Here is a 19,340-nt window from a genome sequence, read left to right on the forward strand (position 1 = left end):
GTAATAAATGCACATGAAAGTGTTTCATGAGATAAAATAGTCAATTTTAAACCACACAAATAAGCTCTAATTATTCCTTTTGATGGGCAATACTTGGTTCTCAAAGATATTCCCTTATTCCAACCTGGAGATGAAATCAACTTTCTCCACAAAAATGTATTAGAAGTTTGCTAATGTTTCACTAAACACTAAGCTACAGAATTCACACCATAGTAGAGTGATGTTTCAGAGCTGGTGGTGAGAAAGAAGGCTGGGTCTGCATCCCAGGTGAAATGTGCTATATGAGTAAAAATGTATCCATACTTTGAATGGAGTGCACTTGTCAGTTTCTTAGAAATTACTCACTTATAAAATATCACACTGATAGACCATTTAATAGTTTTTTAAAATAGCTCAAGGTCAAAATTACAAACTTTATTTAAAATAAATGCAATTTATATTTTTAAGTACAGCAACTGAGTGAGAAATTTTCTACTTAGAGGTCATTTAAACACAACTCAGAAGCTAAGTAGGTTCTTAAAATTACTGGTGCCCACAATATGCCTGAATCACTTAAGTTTTTGCTACTCGGTTTTACTCAGCACTGATAGAAAGAAGCATCAGTCAGCAAGTTACTCTTCAATATTTAATGGTGCCACAGGATTAAATAATGGCCTACCTTTTTTGGCCTGAATTTTACCAAAGTTAGCCTCAAACTCTTTTTTTGTTCCATTTAGATATGCTAGATATCCATCCTTTATTCTATAGCCTAAGGAATTCAGTTTCCTTACCCTGTACTGTACTATTTGTGGCGTTAATTCAAGAACCTTTGGCGTCTCTCTTATCTGAGCTATGGAAATTCCTTCTTTCAATAATCCCTGAATTCTCTCTTCCAAAACTGGAACGGAATAATATAAAAGGGCAGGACATTTCAAAACTAATTGCTTCAGGTCATGATCAGTACATTTAAAAGCATTTTTAGAGAAGGACATACTGTTCTGTATACTTCTTGGGCAAAGTTGAAACAGAAATCCTTTGAGTTTGGAGAGAAGTTGGAGAATTTCAAAGTTTGTAAAACCCTGCTCCTGGAGAAATTCTAGTGTTTCCTTTATAGATGCAGAAGAATTTAACAAAATAAATGGGTTTTGGCTTAATAATTTTAGTAGCCAAACTTTCATGTTGACCTCAGAGCCACCTAAATTTAGATAACTCTCTTGAAGAACATTTATCATTTGCTTATTCTTCTCAATAGGAGTGTGAAAAATACTAGATGCAGTTGTCAAAAACCTACTAATGACCACATTTTTGAATCCCAACTCTTGAAAGAATTGGACATTCAGCTTCTGGTTTTCCTGGTCTTGAACAGTAAAGAAAGATTCTGGAAACTGTTCTATTAACTTAACTAACTCTTTCTCGTTCTTGCAAACCGACTGCCAGAGTTCTCTCTGGGTGTTAACAGCAGGTGGACTGCATTTAATTGCTTCTGGGCAGCGTTCCAAGATAGTGGCTACAGCAGTCTCATCGGCACCTAGCTGTTGTAAAATATTTGCAATTTCTTCAACATAGGTTTCATCCTCCAGAAGTACCCATCCTTTTAATCTTCGAATTTTCCTGATGTCAACTGACAATTTATAGAGCTTTTCTACTGTCTTTTTATTTTCTCTATTTGACTGATTATCAGTTGTATAGGTGAAGGATGCTAGAAAAGGTGTGTATTTTGGAGCTGATAGCATCTTTCTGAAAGAACAGAGCCTGCAGGGCTGGGATCTCATCAGCAACTTCCACAACATGCCTGCAATCCACTGGCTAATTCCCACCATCCTGAGACTCAGAAGGTACTCATCATACCTATATCAAAGAAAATACAGGTTTTTAACATAAAGGGTGTTGACTTTCAGAATACAAACACAAATTTGAGCTGTAAGTAGTAAGCATGGAAATAAAACGGACTTAAATTAGACAACTCATGTGGAGTATATTAAATAGAGCCTCTTAAATAATTGATGAACTAACTGTAATACACTGCTTCACATCTTAAACTTTATAAATACATTGTCTGAGTTTTCAACAACCTCGTGCAGTAGTTAGTTCCATTTTACAGACCAGTAGCAAAACCACAAGGAGTTCAAAGATTCACAAACCTCAAATGTTATTTTGACACACACTCCCTTTCAACTCTGATACGTTCAGGTTTAGGACACATACGCTATTTACACACACCCACTTTTTTTTGTTTTAACATTTTACATTTTCAAGCTGATGTTTAGCTGAAGCAAATACTTTTTAAGGAGGGGTGTCAACTCTAATTTTATATTTTAGAGTAAATATTCTTTTGCTAAATAACTATTATCAAAATAAGTCAGTGAATTTGTTTTCTCTAAAATGAGTGAATAAATGTATGCTTTTTTATGAGAATTATGTGAAAAACTTTTTTATAAATCTAGAATTAAAATAAGTCTCAGCCAGGTAAAATGAGGAATGCCATGTGACTGCCCTAGTGAAGCCATAGAAAATCAGGTTAGCTGTGGAATGGTGACCATGGCTTATTTCACTTAGCATAATGTCTTCAAGCTTCATACACTGTGTAGCATGTGTCAGGACAAATCGGTTAATTTTAATTGGTCAAAGGATCAAGGAAGTTTCCCTTTCCTTTAGGATTCCTACTGCTTTTATGCATCAGATGAAAAGATAAAAATTCATCCCTATTTGCTTCTATATTTTTGTTTGAAATTTATTTTTCAGTCCCTGTTTTTTTTTTTTAACATCTTTATTACAGTATAATTGCTTTACAATGATGTGTTAGCTTCTACTGTATAACAAAGTGAATCAGCTATACCTATACATACATCCCCATATCTCCTCCCTCTGGCATCTCCCTCCCACCCTCCCTATCCCACCCCTCTAGGTGGACAAAAAGCACCAGGCTGATCTCCCTGTGCTATGCAGCTGCTTCCCACTAGCTATCTATTTTACATTTGGTAGTGTATATATGTCCATGCCACTCTCTCACTTCGTCCCAGCTTCCCACTTCCCGTTTCCTTAAGTCCATTCTCTATGTCTGTGTCTTCATTCCTGTCCTGCCCCTAGGTTCTTCAGAACCATTTTTTTCTTTTTTTTTAGATTCCATGTATATGTGTTAGCATATGGTATTTGTTTTTCTCTTTCTACTTACTTCACTCTGTATGACAGTCTCTGGGTCCATCCACCTCGCTACAACTAACTCAGTTTCGTTTCTTTTTATGGCTGAGTAATATCCCATTGTATATATGTGCCACATCTTCTTTATCCATTCATCTGTCAGTGGACACTTAGGTTGCTTCCATGTCCTTGCTATTGTAAATAGAGCTGAAATGAACATTGTGGTACATGACTCTTTCTGAATTATGGTTTTCTCAGGGTATATGCCCAGTAGTGGGATTGCTGGGTCGTATGGTAGTTCTATTTTTAATTTTTTGAGGAACCTCCATACTGTTCTCCATAGCGGCTGTATCAATTTACATTCCCACCAACAGTGCAAGAGGGTTCCCTTTTCTCCACACCCTCTCCAGCATTTATTGTTTGTAGATTTTTTGATGATGGCCATTCTGACTGGTGTGAGGTGATACCTCATTGTAGTTTTTATTTGCATTTCTCTCATGATTAGGGTGTTGAACATCCTTTCATGTGTTTGAAGGCAATCTGTATATCTTCTTTGGAGAAATGTCTATTTAGGTTTTCTGCCCATTTTTGTATTGGGCTGTTTGTTTTTTTGATACCGAGCTGCATGAGCTGCTTGTATATTTTGGAGATTAATCCTTTGCCAGTTGCTTCATTTGCAAATATTTTCTCCCATTCTGAGGGTTGTCTTTTCGTCTTCTTTATGGTTTCCTTTGCTGTGCAAAAGCTTTTAAGTTTTATTAAGTCCCGTTTTTTAATTTTTGTTTTTATTTCCGTTTCTCTAGGAGGTGGGTCAAAAAGGATCTTGCTGTGATTTATGTCACAAAGTGTTCTGCCTATGTTTTCCTCTAAGAGTTTTATAGTGTCTGGCCTTACATTTAGGTCTTTAATCCATTTTGAGTTTATTTTTGTGTATGGTGTTAGGGAGTGTTCTAATTTCATTCTTTTACTCGTAGCTGTCCAGTTTTCCCAGCACCACTTACTGAAGAGGCTGTCTTTTCTCCATTGTATATTCTTGCCCCCTTTATCAAAGATAAGGTGACCATATGTGCATGGGTTTATCTCTGGGCTTTCTATCCTGTTCCACTGATCTATATTTCTGTTTTTGTGCCAGTACCATACTGTCTTCATTACTGTAGCTTTGTAGTATAGTTTGAAGTCAGGGAGCCTGATTTTTCCAGCTCTGTTTGTCTTTCTCAAGATTGCTTTGGCTACTCGGGGTCTTTCATGTTTCCATACAAATTGTGAAATTTTTTTGTTCTAGTGCTGTGAAAAATGCCAGTGGTAGTTGGGTAGGGATTGCACTGAATCTGTAGATTGCTGTGGGTAGTATAGTTATTTTCACAATGTTGATTCTTCCAATTCAAGAACATGGTATATCTCTCCATCTGTTTGATCATCTTTAATTTCTTTCATCAGTGTCTTATAGTTTTCTGCATACAGATCTTTTGTCTCCTTAGGTAGGTTTATTCCTATGTATTTCATTCTTTTTGTTGCAGTGGTAAATGGGAGAGTTTCCTTAATTTCTCTTTCAGATTTTTCATCATTAGGGTATAGGAATGAAAGAGATTTCTGTGCATTAATTTTGTATTGTGCTACTTCACCAGATTCATTGATTAGCTCTAGTAGTTTTCTCGTGGCATCTTTAGGATTCTGTATGTATAGTATCATGTCATCTGCAAACAGTGACAGTTTTACTTCTTCCTTTCCGATTTACTTCTTTTTCTTCTCTGATTGCTGCGGCTAAAACTTCCAAAACTATGTTGAATAATAGTGGTGACAGTGGGCAACCTTGTCTTGTTCCTGATATTAGTGGAAATGGTTTCAGTTTTTCACCATTGAGAATGATGTTGGCTGTGGGTTTGTCATAAATGGCCTTTATTATGTTGAGGTAAGTTCCCTCTATGCCTACTTTCTGGAGAGTTTTTGTCAAAAAATGGGTGTTGAATTTTGTCGAAAACATCTTCTGCATCTATTAAGATGATCATATGGCTTTTCTCCTTCAATTTGTTAATATGATTTATCACATTGACTGATTTGCATATATTGAAGAATCGTTGCAATCCCACTTGATCATGGTGTATGATCCTTTAAATGTGCTGTTGGATTCTGTTAATATGATTTATCACATTGACTGATTTGCATATATTGAAGAATCGTTGCAATCCCACTTGATCATGGTGTATGATCCTTTAAATGTGCTGTTGGATTCTGTTTGCTGGTATTTTGTTGAGGATTTTTGCATCTACGTTCATCAGTGATATTGGCCTGTAGTTTTCTTTCTTTGTGATATCTTTGTCTGGTTTTCATACCAGGGTGATGGTGGCTTTGTAGAATGAGTTTGGGAGTGTTCCTCCCTCTGCTATATTTTGGAAGAGTTTGAGAAGGATAGGTGTCAGCTCTTCTCTAAATGTATGATAGAATTCGCCTGTGAAGCCATCTGGTCCCAGGCTTTTGTCTGCTGGAAGATTTTAAATCACAGTTTCAATTTCAGTGCTTGTGATAGGTCTGTTTATATTTTCTATTTCTTCCTGGTTCAGTCTCAGAAGGCTGTGCTTTTCTAAGAATTTGTCCATTTCTTCCAGGTTGTCCATTTTATTGGCATATAGTTGTTTATAGTAATCTCTCATGATCCTTTGTATTTCTGCATTGTCAGTTGTTACTTCTCCTTTTTCATTTCTAATTCTGTTGATTTGAGTCTTCTCCCTTTTTTTCTTGATGAATCTGGCTAATGGTTTATCAATTTTGGTTATCTCCTCAAAGAACCAGCTTTTAGTTTTATTGATCTTTGCTATCGTTTCCTTCATTTCTTTTTCATTTATTTCTGATCTGATCTGTATGATTTCTTTCCTTTTGCTAACTTTGGGGTTTTTTTGTTCTTCTTTCTCTAATTGCTTTAGGTGTAAGGTTAGGTTGTTTATTTGAGATGTTTCTTGTTTCTTTCTGTTTTTGGCTGCTTTGGGTCTTCTTTGCTGCGTGCCGGCTTTTTCTAGTGTGGGAAGCGGGGACTACTCTTCATTGTGGTGGGCAGGCTTCTCATTGCAGTGGCTTCTCTGGTCATGAAGCATGGACTCTAGGCGCGTGGGATTCAGTAGTTGTAGCTTGCGGGCTCTAGAGAGCAGGCTTAGTAGTTGTGGCGCACAGGCTTAGTTGCTCCACAGCATGTGGGGTCTTCCCGAACCAGGGCTCAAACCCGTGTCCCCTGGATTGGCAGGCAGATTCTTAACCACTGCGCTACCAGGGAAGTCCCATTTCTTGTTTCTTGAGGTAGGATTGTATTGCTATAACCTTCCCTCTTAGAACTGCTTTTGCTGGATCCCACAGGTCTTGGGTCATTATGTTTTCATTGTCATTTATTTCTAGGTATTTTTTTGATGTCCTCTTTGATTTCTTCAGTGAGCTCTTCATTATTTAGTAGTATATTATTTAGCCTCCCATGTGTTTGTATCTTTTACAGATTTTTTCCTGTAATTGATATCTAGTCTCAGCGTTGTGGTCGGAAATGATACTTGATACGATTTCAATTTTCTTAAATTTACCAATGCTTGATTTGTGACCCAAGATATGATCTACCCTGGAGAATGTTCCATGTGCACTTGAGATTTAATCCACTGCTCCTGAGGCTGCTGGGAGAGATTTCCCTTTCTCTCCTTTGTTTGCACAGCTCCTGGGGTTCAGCTGTGGATTTGGCCCCACCTCTGTGTGTAGGTCACCTGAGGGCGTCTGTACTTCACTCAGGACGGGGTTAAAAGAGCAGCTGATTAGGGGGCTCTGGCTCACTCAGGCTGGGGGGGAGGGAGGGGTATGGAATGTGGGGCAAGCCTGCAGCAGCAGAGGCCGGCGTGACATTGCAACAGCCTGAAGTGTGCCATGTGTTCTCCCAGGGAAGTTGGCCCTGGATCACGGGACCCTGGCAGTGGCGGGCTGCACAGGCTCCCGGGAAGGGAGGTGTGGATAGTGACCTGTGCTCGCACATAGGATTCTTGGTGGCTGTAGTAGCAGCCCAGCATTTCATGCCTGTCTCTGATGTCCATGCTGATAGCTGCGACTCGCGCCCATCTCTGGAGCTCATTTAGGCGGTGCTCTGAATCCCCTCTCTTTGCGCACCCTAAAACAATGGTCTCTTGCCTCTTAGGCAGGTCCAGACTTTTTCCCAGACTCCCTGCTGGCTAGCTGTGGCACACTAGCCCCCTTCAGGCTATATTCACGCAGCCAACCCCAGTCCTCTCCCTGGGATCTGAACGCCAAAGCTTAAGCCTCAGCTCCCAGCCCCCGCCCGCCCTGGCGGGTGAGTGGACAACCCTCTCAGGCTGGTGAGAGTCAGCACCGATCCTCTGTGCGGGAATCTCTCCGCTTTGCCCTCTGCACCCCTGTGGCTGCGCTCTCCTCTGTGGCTCCGAAGCTCCCCACCCCGTGCCCACCCCCCGTCTCCACCAGTGAAGGGGCTTCCTAGTGTGTGGAAACTTTTCCTCCTTTACAGCTCCCTCCCCGAGGTGCAGGTCCCATCCCTGTTCTTTTGTCTCTGTTTTTCCTTTTTTCTTTTACCCTACCCAGGTACGTGGGGAGTTTCTTGCCTTTTGGGAAGTCTGAGGTCTTCTGCCAGCATTCAGTAGGTGTTCTGTAGGAGCTGTTCCACATGTAGATGTAGTTTTGATGTATTTGTGGGGAGGAAGGTGATCTCCACGTCTTACTCCTCTGCCACATTGAAGGCACCTGACCTTTGTTTGAATTTTAAAAGCTAGCTCCTTTAATTCATTTGAAATTTCTGATTGTGAGCTAAGAATGTAAATAGATTTTATCAATAGGTTAGCTATCTCTAAGCACCATGTTTGAACAATCCTTTCCTTCCCCATGATTTGTGATGCCTCCTTTGTTATACTGTATTTAATGTAGTTTCTGTTTCTAGCTAGCCTCTGTCCTCACTCCCCTACTATTTTTGCAATTCCCTGAATGAGCCAGGTGGCTAATTTCCGGCCTTTGCTGTTTACTTGGCTCCCTCTGCCAGACCATCCTAAAACAATCTCTGGTCAACTCACTCTTTCTCATCCCCCAACAACTATGTCAAATCTTCTCAACTCAGATCTCCAGCTTCCCCTGACACCCATTCTCTCCTTCACTCTCAACCAATATCCTTGCCTCTAACTTGTACAAAGAAAGGAGTGCAATTCATCATACCAAACATAAACCTTCTGCTATCTCCCCTTCCCTACAATGACATCTTTCATCATGCAGGGTAATTCCTGCTCCTGTGCTGATCCCAGCCTCTCTGGCCTGAAGTGTCTAGAGCCCTTTCTCATGTATTCACTCCTTCAGCTGCATCCTCCTCTCTGAGGTTCCCACCCTTCACCTCAGTGGCTCTTTCTCTCACTGCCCCTCCAACTAAAATCCCGTTTTTCTCTTCCCCTCAGGTTAATTCTTGCAGCTCCTTCTTTCTTTCCATTTCCTCTCTTCCTATGTATACAACTTCCCATAAAGACAACTTTCATGTGATTAAAGCCAGTGAGTAGTTTTAGTTCCTCCCTCTTTTGACACTGGCAGTTTTCAGCATAGGTGACCACTTTCTCTGTGAAATACTCATACCTGACTTCCAAAACCTCCCACTCCCCTGGTTCTCCTCCTTCCTTCCTACACTCCTGACTGTCCTTTAGTTGTCTCCTCTGCAGGCTCATCTTCAAGGCTTGGTTCTAGGCCCTCTCCTCTTCTTACCTTAGAGTTTCTCCCCAGAGATCCTGTCCTCATCCGGGGCTTCTTAATCCACTTGGGCTTCTTTCCAGCTTCTTCTCAAAATGTGATCTTGTCACCTCCCTGCAATAACTTTCTGATGGCACTTTAGGATAAAGACACAAAGTAAAAAAGCCTTACAATGGCCTGCAAGGCCTCGTTGTCTTAGGCTTTGTCACCACCCAAATCTCCTGTCCCCCTCTGCCTACACCAGCTGCACCAGCTTCCTTTCTGCCCCTGGTGCTTTACCTGTTCCCATCACTGGGTCTCTGAGGACTGAGGGCTAACCCCTATGCCCACAATGCTCCTAACTCCTAGGTCTAAGTGTCACTTTCTCAGGGAAAGTTCCCTGCCCTTCATGAATAGATGAGGCTTCCTGTCCCCCTGACAGGCTCTCTTATCACCATGGACTGTTCCTATGTGCCACTTGTCATAGCTGCAGCTGTTCATGAGTGGTTTCTGTCTCACCCTCCATGAGGGCAGAAACGTTTACTGCCATGTTCCAATGAATTGCTTCCCTACCTTTCACCTGGCTAGCACTGCTGACTCTAGGAGGCATTCCTGGGCAGGTGACTTTCATGTGTGCTCTTCCACAGCACCCTGCTCTTGACCCTACTGTGGCACTTACACTCCTGTAAGTTCTTCATTCATTCAACCAGTTTTTTTTGTTTTTGTTTGTTTGGCTCATTCTGTGTGTCAGGCATTATGCTAGATACTAGCTTTTCTGCTAAAATGTTTCTTCATACCTTTGAATCACAGAGTACACGGTTTGAGCCACACTCCCTCTCTTTTCCAGAAAAGGACCCATATTCACATTTTGCAAAAGACTTTAGCAGGGTTCATGAGCACCCTGCAGTCTATGAACAACCTGCACCAGATTGCAAGCACCTGGAAAGCAGGGTCTGCGTGCTCTTCTACTTTATCCCCTGTACCCAGCAAACAACTTGGTCCACAGAAACAAAATCAGTATCTGTCAATGACAAACCAAGTTCACTACAACTTAATGTAGTGGGTAAAGCTGTGGGCTGCCTGGGCTTAATTCCTGGTCATTAGTTGTGCTGTGACTTGAGGAAGTCACTTCACCTCTCTGTGCCTCAGTTTAAGCACCAGGAAAATGGCATCACTAGGTGTTCGTGAAGATTACATCGTGGGTGATTGTGAAGGTTAAATTAATTAATACCATAAATGACAAAGCATTCAGAAACTCATTAAACCATCACAGCAACCCATTTTAAAGATGAGTTAACAGATGCATGTAAAGTAGCCCAAGGTTGGTCAGCTAATAAAGGGCAGACCTTGGATTCAAACCCAACAGCTTAGCTGAGTCCTGCTCTTAGCCCTGTGCTCTGCACATAGCAATGATCCAGGTAAATGTTTTCTAAATCACAACGTGGTTTATTTTCTGATACTTCATGTTTCTTAAGCGTTTTTGAGGAGTGAAACCCACTTCTGTAATATGCACAATTTTCATAACACGGTTCCCTCGACGAACACCGGTAATTCAGTTAACTTCTACTTTTATAACATGTACGACCTGCTGACAGTTTCAAATTAACCCCAATGTTTGTAAGAAAGGAAAAACGAGGGCCCAAAGCAGAGGATACTGGGGAGCGATCGAAAGCCGCACATCCATCATGTGGGGCCTGCGCTCATATCCAGAGAAACTTCCGACCTGCCGCGCCCCAGCGTCCACCCAGCTCCCGAGCCAGCCAGGCGGAGCTGAGCAGCTGGCGGGAAGTCTGGCTTCACGGTGGGTAGCTCCCGACTCCAGCCTCTCGGCCGCTCTGCGGCCGGAGACGATCACCCCCAGGGGCGCAGGACCGGGGCGACTCACCTGTCGGCGTCCACTCTGCATAAGGCGCGAGTTCCGGGTCTCTGGCTCCGTCCTCCCCCACTCCCCAGGCCGAGGCTCCCCGCAGCCTGGCGTCCTCCCGAGGCCTGGGAACAGGGGCCAGGGTCCCAAGCCGCCAGCCAATTCCCCTCAGCAGCTCCGGCCCCGCTTCGCGGAACCCACAGACACGCCCTGGAGCTCCCAACGCAGCCAATCAGAGCGCGGGTCGCAGGCTACGTGACCCTCCTGACGCAGCGCGGCGGGCCGGGGCCGGGCGGAGTGGAGGGGACCTGCGGAGTTGGGCCAGCGTGCGAGTCAGCTGTCCGGCGAACAGCGCCTCTGGCCGGTAAGTATTGCTTCCGGCATTTTCTCACCCTTTCCCTCCCAGTATTTTAGAGAACTTGGAGTTTCAGTCCTTTTGCCCCTTGGGGAGTGTCACTAGCCCGGGAGAAAAAAAGGGTAGAAATAACTCAAACCGCTATATCTTTAAGCTATATCTTTAAGCTACAGCCATTCAGAATTCCCAAAATTAGTCGATAGGTAAAGAACTAAGTTACGAAAGAACGTAGTTTAAAAAATCCCGAAACTTCTCTGGTACATATCTAGCTTTCCTGCCCCCTCCCCACCCCAATCCAGCAGTCAGCTACAGTGTCTGATGCGTCTTTAACAGCCTCCCTCCTGCTGCTTTCACCCAAATACTCACCTTTTCTGATAAACTGCTAGGTGCTTTACATTCTATTTATTACCTGTGATGCCAACCTCATAGACTAACAAATTTCTCCTTAAAGCCAGGCTCAATGTCTGTCCCATTTATTCTCATATTTATCCATACACATATTTATGGCATGCCTGTTAAAGTGTCAAGCATGTGAAGCTGCAATGACAAAACAGCGGTGCACAAGACAAGAGGGAATAAAGTACATTCCCTATCCTGATGAGGTTTACATTATAGTGGAGAACAAAGACATTAACAGCCAATGACATGATTAATCACAACTAGAGTTGAATGTTTCCAAGGACAGGGTGCCCTGACTGGCCTAGCTGTCCTATGCTGGGTGTGGAGTTGGGGGTCAGGAAAGCTGTGATTTTTTCCCAGCCTGTATGTAGTCCCCTCACTTTGCGTATTTCATAGTATACAGTGCACAGTTCTAACACCTTAATGCGCAGCACTGTAATTCTTCAAGATGGCCCTCTCTCCTTGTGGAGTGTCCTTGTGGATACTGATGAATTAATTTTCCTATGAACAGTGCTTGGCACATGGTAGGGACTCAGAAAATGCTAACCAAATCTTTGAGTCTAGCTTTATTACCCAGTTTGTGCTCAATGGCTTTGTTGAGAGGGACTGACAAGTTGCACTTTAATTCCACAGAGTAGCAGCAAGAATCCTGGCTCCTTGTCTCTAGGTCAACTTTGATCTCCAGGATATTCTAGAATTAACTGGGTGGCTAATGTATGTGAGGTAGGGGAGTGTTTGCCCAGTAACCCTTCTCCCTCTGAGTTACCCGTATACAAAACCCCTATTATTCATGGCTTTATCGCACTCTTTTTCCTGAAATACAAGGATTTGGGGTCCAGACTAACCAAAGTGTGTCACCTGCATCTAGGAAAAGGGAATTAAAGTAGGATACAGAAAAGAGAAGGACGTTAAGGAATGTAAACTAGGGCCTTAGAACTGCATGCGGCAGTCACTGGTCAGGAGGGAGGGAGCAGAGATGTGCATTAAGGTGCTAGCAGCTTATATCAGGGCTCCACATAATTGTATGAGGAATGACAATACATATAACCCTGTGCATTGTAATCACACTTGAAATTGACCAACTTAGCTATGCCAGTTGTCTTAAATAAATGCTACCCAAAGTTTTTTCCATCCTAGTTTAAAAAGTTCATTTCTAGAACCATACAATCAGAAAAACACTTGGATGGAGAAACGGGGGTTCAAAGAACCTAGAACCTAGTATTAGGCATATTACCTACAAGAAAATTACAAACATATGTTTGAAATTGTGGGAAGATCCTGCAGTTTCTAGTACACAAGAGATGGTTAAAAGTAATATTGCTATCAGTCTTTTATACCCCAAATTAGTAACTTTTAAGTGAATGTGAAAAACTTAAAAACGTAGTTCCCTCAATTCAGTTTTTCCAAGTTGCTAAGCACAGTTTTTGGTAATAAGAGTTCAAGAAGTATCTGCTGAATGAACAAAATGTCTTAAAATCCCTCAACCACCTATAGGGTTTTTAGAACACTAACTCTTCCAGTTAGGGGGACAACACTGTATTCAAACATAGTGCATTTGCTCAGTTGGAGCACATTGATTGATACCTCTCTTTCCCTTTTGGTGATTTTTTTGTTTTAGTCACAATTTAGACCAAACTGAAAAAAGCTTTCCCCATCCCACCCCCCAAACATACGAAAATCCTTCTACATTTAAAAGTAAAATATCAGTGCCTATGTTGAAATAGTGTTCTTTTACTAAAATACTGATTTATTCATATGAAAACTGCATCTTTTATTCCCCAAATGGTGATGGTAAATTCCAAGTCAATGAATTTCTCAATTCTGTATAGTACAATCAGGTCCAAAGAGCAGGATGTAAAGTACAGGTGTGAAAAACAAAATATTACTCCTTATTAACAGTGATAAAAGAAGATAAGGCAGTTTTTTCTTTCATTTTCTTTCATCTCATTTCTTTCTCAGTAATGAATTTATTGATCAGTATTAATTCATTATCCAGGATACTTTTTAAAATGTGTATCATCTAAAAATAAAAATGATTGTTTCTGGATTTCTGGCTCAAATTTATTTTGAGTTACCTTTAAATACAATTACCACACTGAACATCACTAATAAAGATGGGAAAACAAAAGCCAATGTTTATAATTCCAAATGGTAAGAACTGGCCTACTAGAGAACAGTAAAGGGATAATAATAATGATAACAATAATGGCAGCTAGCCAGAGCTGCAGCAGGCAGTTATGCAGACTATGCACTGCACATTCCAGGGAGCTAGCTACACAGAACAGCAATCCTGTAGCTAATATTTACTGAGCATCCTACCACATGCCAGGCACTGTTATGACCATTTCATATGTAGTATGAAGCAGATACTACTCTCATCCTCACTTTTTATAGAAGAGAAAAAAGAAGGCACAAAAGGTTAATAATTGCCCAAGATCTCAAAGCTAATGAGTGACAGAGCCAGGCATTTGACTCCAGGGCCCACACTCTTAACTGCTACCCCATACTGACTAACTCAGAGTTATAAGCCCAATTACTTGAAAAAAATCTCTTTGATTTTAAATCTTTCTTATAGATAACTTTATTTTTAAAAGTACGAAGTATTTGGAAGATAGTATTCTTACTTGGAATAATTTTGAAAAGTATTTTACTAAATATATATTAGCTGTTTCTTCATTCAGAATGGTGACATGTAGTTTACAGAATCTGTCTCTAATTTGTGATCACATCTCACATACCAATGCTCTCCCCCTTACCTAAAAGAAACAAAAAATTTTTAAAAAAGGAAAGGAAAAAAAAAAAAAGCAACCACTAAGTACACAGGATTCCATATACGCATATACTTTAATAACAAAGTCACTTTAGCTGTAACTGAACAAAGAAAGGGAGACAAGAAGAACTTAACACATGATACTATGATATCCACAACTTTGGGTCAAAACAGGCATACATAAAGCTTTAAAATATATATTGTCTACGTTAATGGAGGCTACAACTACCAATTTTGATTACACATGTTTTCTGAAACATTATTGTCAAAGAGTTCAAAGTTAGACCAAATAATGATGTCAAGAAAAATTCTGTCTTAAAATTTTAACAAAGTCTTTTAAGAAAGTCTAAAATCCTATATTCTCACATTGACTCTCAAAACTTTGATTTTTATATCAGAATATCAGTTTGCCACTTTAATTTTTACCATACATGAAAGATTATCAAAAATATATTGATGGGTCTATACTAATTGTGACTATTCATATTTACATTAAGCAAATTCTTTTACCAAGTTCTTTATATACAAATTACCATTTGTCCTATGTCAAATTCATTAAAAAGTTAAAAACTACAGAAATGTTATTAGAAATAATGCATTTCAATATGTAACTGTTTTCCATTAATGAAGAATATTTTAAAATAATTTAACTGAAAAAGTACTGAACTGCCCACCAATTTCTGCTGCAACGGTATTCCTTCTGAATGTTTTCTGTGATTTAAGGAAAAAAAAAAAACTGGGTAAAGCTTGATTGCAAGGAATGACAAAAATCTGATGACTGTTTATTGATCTTCAAGAAATTTACAGATTAATTATATTGGTATTAAAAAATAGCAATGATTAAAAAACGTAAACAGTTCAAGATAACTGAAGAAACAGCAGTCTTTAAAAACTGGCAAATGCACTATATGAATACTTTTCATATAAATTTAAATCACAAAATAGTATCCCATAACCAGTTGAACTGAATACAGGCATGGCTTTCTGACACTTCCAAAAAGGGCCAACATTTTAAAAAAACTTAAACTATTCCCAAACTGGAAATAATTTAGATTTTAGAAGTATCACAATAAATAAAAGAAATTTATAAAATCAAGAGAAGATTTGGGGAAATTTTCATAAGGGGATTATATTAATACCACTAAAATAAAAAAGTCACTTTAATTGTTTTAGACTCCTGGTCACACAGGAAGGAAATGAAAAGGATGGCTTTTTCCGAGGAAAAACCTGAGCATGACATCATAAGCTTTTCAAATTTGAAGATCATCAGTTCAGACGACCATAAAACTGAGTACAGCACTTTGTCCAGTACAGATACATTTCTCTTGTCTAAGAATTAACTGATTTTGTAACAATCACTGAAAAATTTATGCCTCAGATTCTCTGGTTTGAAAATAGAGATTAGCTCCATTTTGGAAATTATATTAATTTATGTTGATTATATACTCCGCTAAAGCAAGAAATAAAGCTCTAAAATATTTACCTAGTTAGTGCTCTGTCTCTGGACTTTAGGACCAATACTCTGTGTGTCCTCTTCCTGACTAGGACGTTTCCCACTGCTGAGACCAGTGCACGTGGAGCTTCTTCCTACACATTTAAAAAAAATGTATGTTTAAGATAAGAAAGGTGAGAAGAAGAGTATGCTCAAATGCTACATTCTTACCTTGCTTTAATAGGTGAGTTTGCTGACTATCTCCATAAGCATAATGTAAAATACCACTCCCTGGAGTGCAACCTGTTAGTATGTTAAACATAGTAAAATTACTTAAACTAATTTCAAGTTGTATGTATTACGATTACAAATCTAATTTTTAGTATTTGTATTGTGCGTTTTAGGATTAATCCACAACCCTTCATATGAACCAAAACTCATACCCAAATCAGGAAAACTTAACTTGTCCTTAAATTTAGGGTCATAGGAATGTTGACTGTTCAAGGGCAAAATCACTAATAATCATTTTCTAAAAAACACTTCTTTACTGGATGACAATTAGACACTTGATCATGAAGTCAAAACATAGGGCATCAGTGAGATATACATCCTTCCTTCACCTCCTCCTCCCTCAGCACCTATCTAAAACATATGTCCTTGGAGATACAGTAAGGGAATAAGGTCCTGCCAGATGAGAGTTAAACAATGGAGCAGTTACCTAGCCTGTAAAATTGTATCAACTCTCCTAAAAAGAAAAAATGTTATAGGAGAATGGGTTAGCACAGAAAAGTAGATTCTAGAGAAAACATTATGGAAAAATATGAGGATCCTACCCCTAGGAGTGGTTGCATGATGGCCCGAACAAGACAATCTACTTATTTTTAGTGTAACTTCATACTTATCACATTTCTCTGGATAAAGAATTCAGCTTTTCGGGTACTCAAAATTGGGAAAGTGAATGCCCTGATCAAGGATGAGGACTTCTGGAAAGGAATATTTCCACCATAAGCTAATAAACTAATGTTCCCTGTTGATATTTTAATTCATATGATTTTAAAATTTCTAGTCTGTCATTCACAGAATGGTCACCACTAATTATAGCAAACGTTCAGGCTTTAGACTTGTAAGGCTGAAGGCCAGACTCAGGACTGTGGCAAATTCACCGCTGAATGGTGCTGCTACTGGTCTTACCATCATCAGGGCTTCCCCTAGTAGCGATACTTGTCATCATGCATCTTTGCACGACTCTACTGAAATCTTCACAAAATAATGTGAAGGTACTTAATTCCACTGAATTGTACATTTAAAATGGTTAAAATGCTAAATTTTATGTTGTGCATATTTTACAATTAAAAAAACTTCAACAAATACATTTTTCAATTATCGTATTTATTTGATTTTTATTGTTATTTTCTATTTTTCTGAATTTTCTAAACTGTCTATAGTGAATAGTTTTTTAAAGCAGTTTTGAGGAGTAATTTATATACCATAAAATTCAACTGTTTTAAGGGTACAGTTCAATAATTTTTAGTTAATTTACAGAGTTGTGTAATCACCAACATAATCCAGCTTTAGAACATTTTCATCACATCCAAAAGATCCCTCATGTCCATTTGCTTTCATTCTCCATTCCTACCTATAAGCCTAAGGTAGGCACTAATCTAATTTCTCTTTTAAAAACATGACTTTTCTCACTAGTTCATATAAGTGGAATCATGCAGCATGTGGTCTTTTGTGTCTGGCTTCTTTAACTTAACATAATATTTTTGAGATTTATCCATGTTGTAGCATATATCAGCATTTTGTTCCTTTTTATGAATTAATATTCCATTATATGGATATACTCCATTTTGACTATCATGAATAAAGCTATTATAAACATTCACATATAAGTCTCTGTGTAGACATATATTTTCACTTCTTTTGGATAGATACTTAGGAATGGAATTTCTGGGTTGTATGTTAAATTTATGTTTAGCTTTTAAGAAACTGCCAAACTGCTTCCCAAAATGGCTTCACTGTTTTACACCCTACCTCTCAGCAATGTATGAGCGTTCCAGTTTCTTCACATCCCACACACTTGTTACTGTCTGTCTTTTTTATTTCAACCACTCTAGTGGTTATAGGGTGACCAACTCATCCCAGTTTGGGACTCTTCAAGTGTTAGCATGGAAAGTCCTGTGTCCCAAGAAACTCCTCAATGCCAGGCAATCAGTGATAACTGGTCACCCTAAGTGGGTGTGAAGTCCTATCTCTTAGTAGTTTTAATTTGCATTTCCCCAATAACTAATAATGCTGAACAGGTATTTTATAATAGAAAAAATTTTAGTAGTCTGCTTTATTATAAGAACAAAAATACCTCAAGACATCTTTGTATGTTAGTTTATTCCTTTCCTGAGCACAAAAAGTCTACAAAAATGAGAGGACAAAAATGCAGTTTCTGTTGCAGAGATTAAGAATTTTTGCACAGTCATTAAAAAACTTAAATCATAAAGAATCTTGCCCTTTGAAATGCCTTTAAGACACTGTAAATAAAAGCCTACGAATAGGGTAAGTATGGGGCATTAAGGGATACGCTTCTGAAGTATAAGTCCTTTCTAGAATTTAAAAAAATTTTTTAATTTATATTTTGGCTGCATTGGGTCTTCATTGCTGCGCACAGGCTTTCTCTAGTTGCGGTGAGCGCGAGTTACTCTTTGTTGCAGTGCGTGGGCTTCTCGTTGCGGTGGCTTCTCTTGTTGTGAAGCGCTGGCTCTAGGTGTGCCGGTTTCTGTAGTTGCAGCACGCAGGCTCAGTAGTTGCAGCATGTGGGCTCTAGGGCATGCGGGCTTCAGTAGTTGTGGCGTGTGGGCTTGGCTGCTCTGTGGTATGTGGGATCTTCCTGGACCAAGGATCGAACCCATGTCCCCTGCATTGGCAGACAGATTCTTAATCACTGCGCCACCAGGGAAGTCCCCATGTAAGTCCTTTCAAATGGAACAGAAACCTGAGGGGAGAAATTCTTAACAGCATAGTAACCTAAGGATCTTGCCATAATCACTCCCATTTTCAGGTCTACAATGCTCTCTCCTTCATCTGCCTACTTAAATGCTACCCACCCCACCATCCTCTTTTTAAAAAAAATTTTTTTTATTTATTTATTTTTGGCTGCATTGGGTCTTTGTTGCTGTCTGCGGGCTTTCTCTAGCTGTGGTTGAGTCGGGGATACTCTTCATTCTCATTGCGGTGGCTTCTCTTGTTGCGGAGCACAGGCTCTAGGCACGTGGGCTTCTGTAGTTGTGGCACACGGGCTCAGAAGTTGTGGCTCGCGGGCTCCAGAGCACAGGCTCAGTAATTGTGGCACACCAGCTTAGTTGTTCCGCAGCGTGTGGGATCTTCCCTGACCAGGGCTTGAATCCATGTTCCCTGCATTGGCAGGCAAATTCTTAACCACTGCACCACCAAGGAAGTCCCCCACCATCTTCTAAGAAAAGTTTCCTAGTTCCTTCAACTCCCTTTTTTCCTATTGCATGAGGAGGCAGTGTCTTACAATTTATCACTTTTTTCATTTTCTTTTTACCCCTTCCACACCCCCATTTAGACTCTAAGCTCTATGTAGCTTTTATGTCTTCTATGTCTTTTGAAAGCCTCTAAGCACCTAGCTACAAAGTGTGTTATAGGCAAATATTTACATGATTAGACACTACTTTCAAGATTTATTAATCCTATCACAAAA

The 19,340-nt window shown here is 39.8% G+C and overlaps 2 protein-coding genes across 3 annotated transcripts in view; both read right to left on the reverse strand.

Annotated features, from left to right (window-relative positions):
• Nucleotides 1-354: 354 nt before the first annotated feature.
• MTERF2 (mitochondrial transcription termination factor 2) lies at nt 355-8,962 on the reverse strand. Its single transcript, XM_027107446.1, has 2 exons — nt 8,842-8,962; nt 355-1,827 (listed from the first exon to the last, which is right to left on the reverse strand). The coding sequence occupies exon 2, from the start codon at nt 1,797-1,799 to the stop codon at nt 612-614; it is 1,188 nt and encodes a 395-aa protein (XP_026963247.1). The 5' UTR covers nt 1,800-1,827; nt 8,842-8,962; the 3' UTR covers nt 355-611.
• CRY1 (cryptochrome circadian regulator 1) overlaps nt 611-19,340 on the reverse strand; it is a 108,863-nt gene continuing 90,133 nt past the window's right edge. Inside the window, exons 11-15 of one of the 2 annotated variants that reach the window (XM_027107444.1) lie at nt 15,857-15,928; nt 15,677-15,780; nt 10,691-14,904; nt 8,842-8,962; nt 612-1,827 (exon numbers count right to left, since the gene is read on the reverse strand). In XM_027107444.1, the coding sequence (XP_026963245.1) occupies nt 15,677-15,780; nt 15,857-15,928 (176 nt within the window). In that variant the 3' untranslated portion in view covers nt 612-1,827; nt 8,842-8,962; nt 10,691-14,904. Of the gene's footprint in view, nt 1,828-8,841; nt 8,963-10,690; nt 14,905-15,676; nt 15,781-15,856; nt 15,929-19,340 lie in introns of both variants that reach the window. The other variant, XM_027107445.1, reaches the window with a different exon arrangement.

Source organism: Aethalodelphis obliquidens, unplaced genomic scaffold (assembly GCF_003676395.1).
Source record: "Aethalodelphis obliquidens isolate GAN/ISIS:26980383/991018 unplaced genomic scaffold, ASM367639v1 scaffold8, whole genome shotgun sequence".
Classification (NCBI taxonomy): domain Eukaryota; kingdom Metazoa; phylum Chordata; class Mammalia; order Artiodactyla; family Delphinidae; genus Aethalodelphis; species Aethalodelphis obliquidens.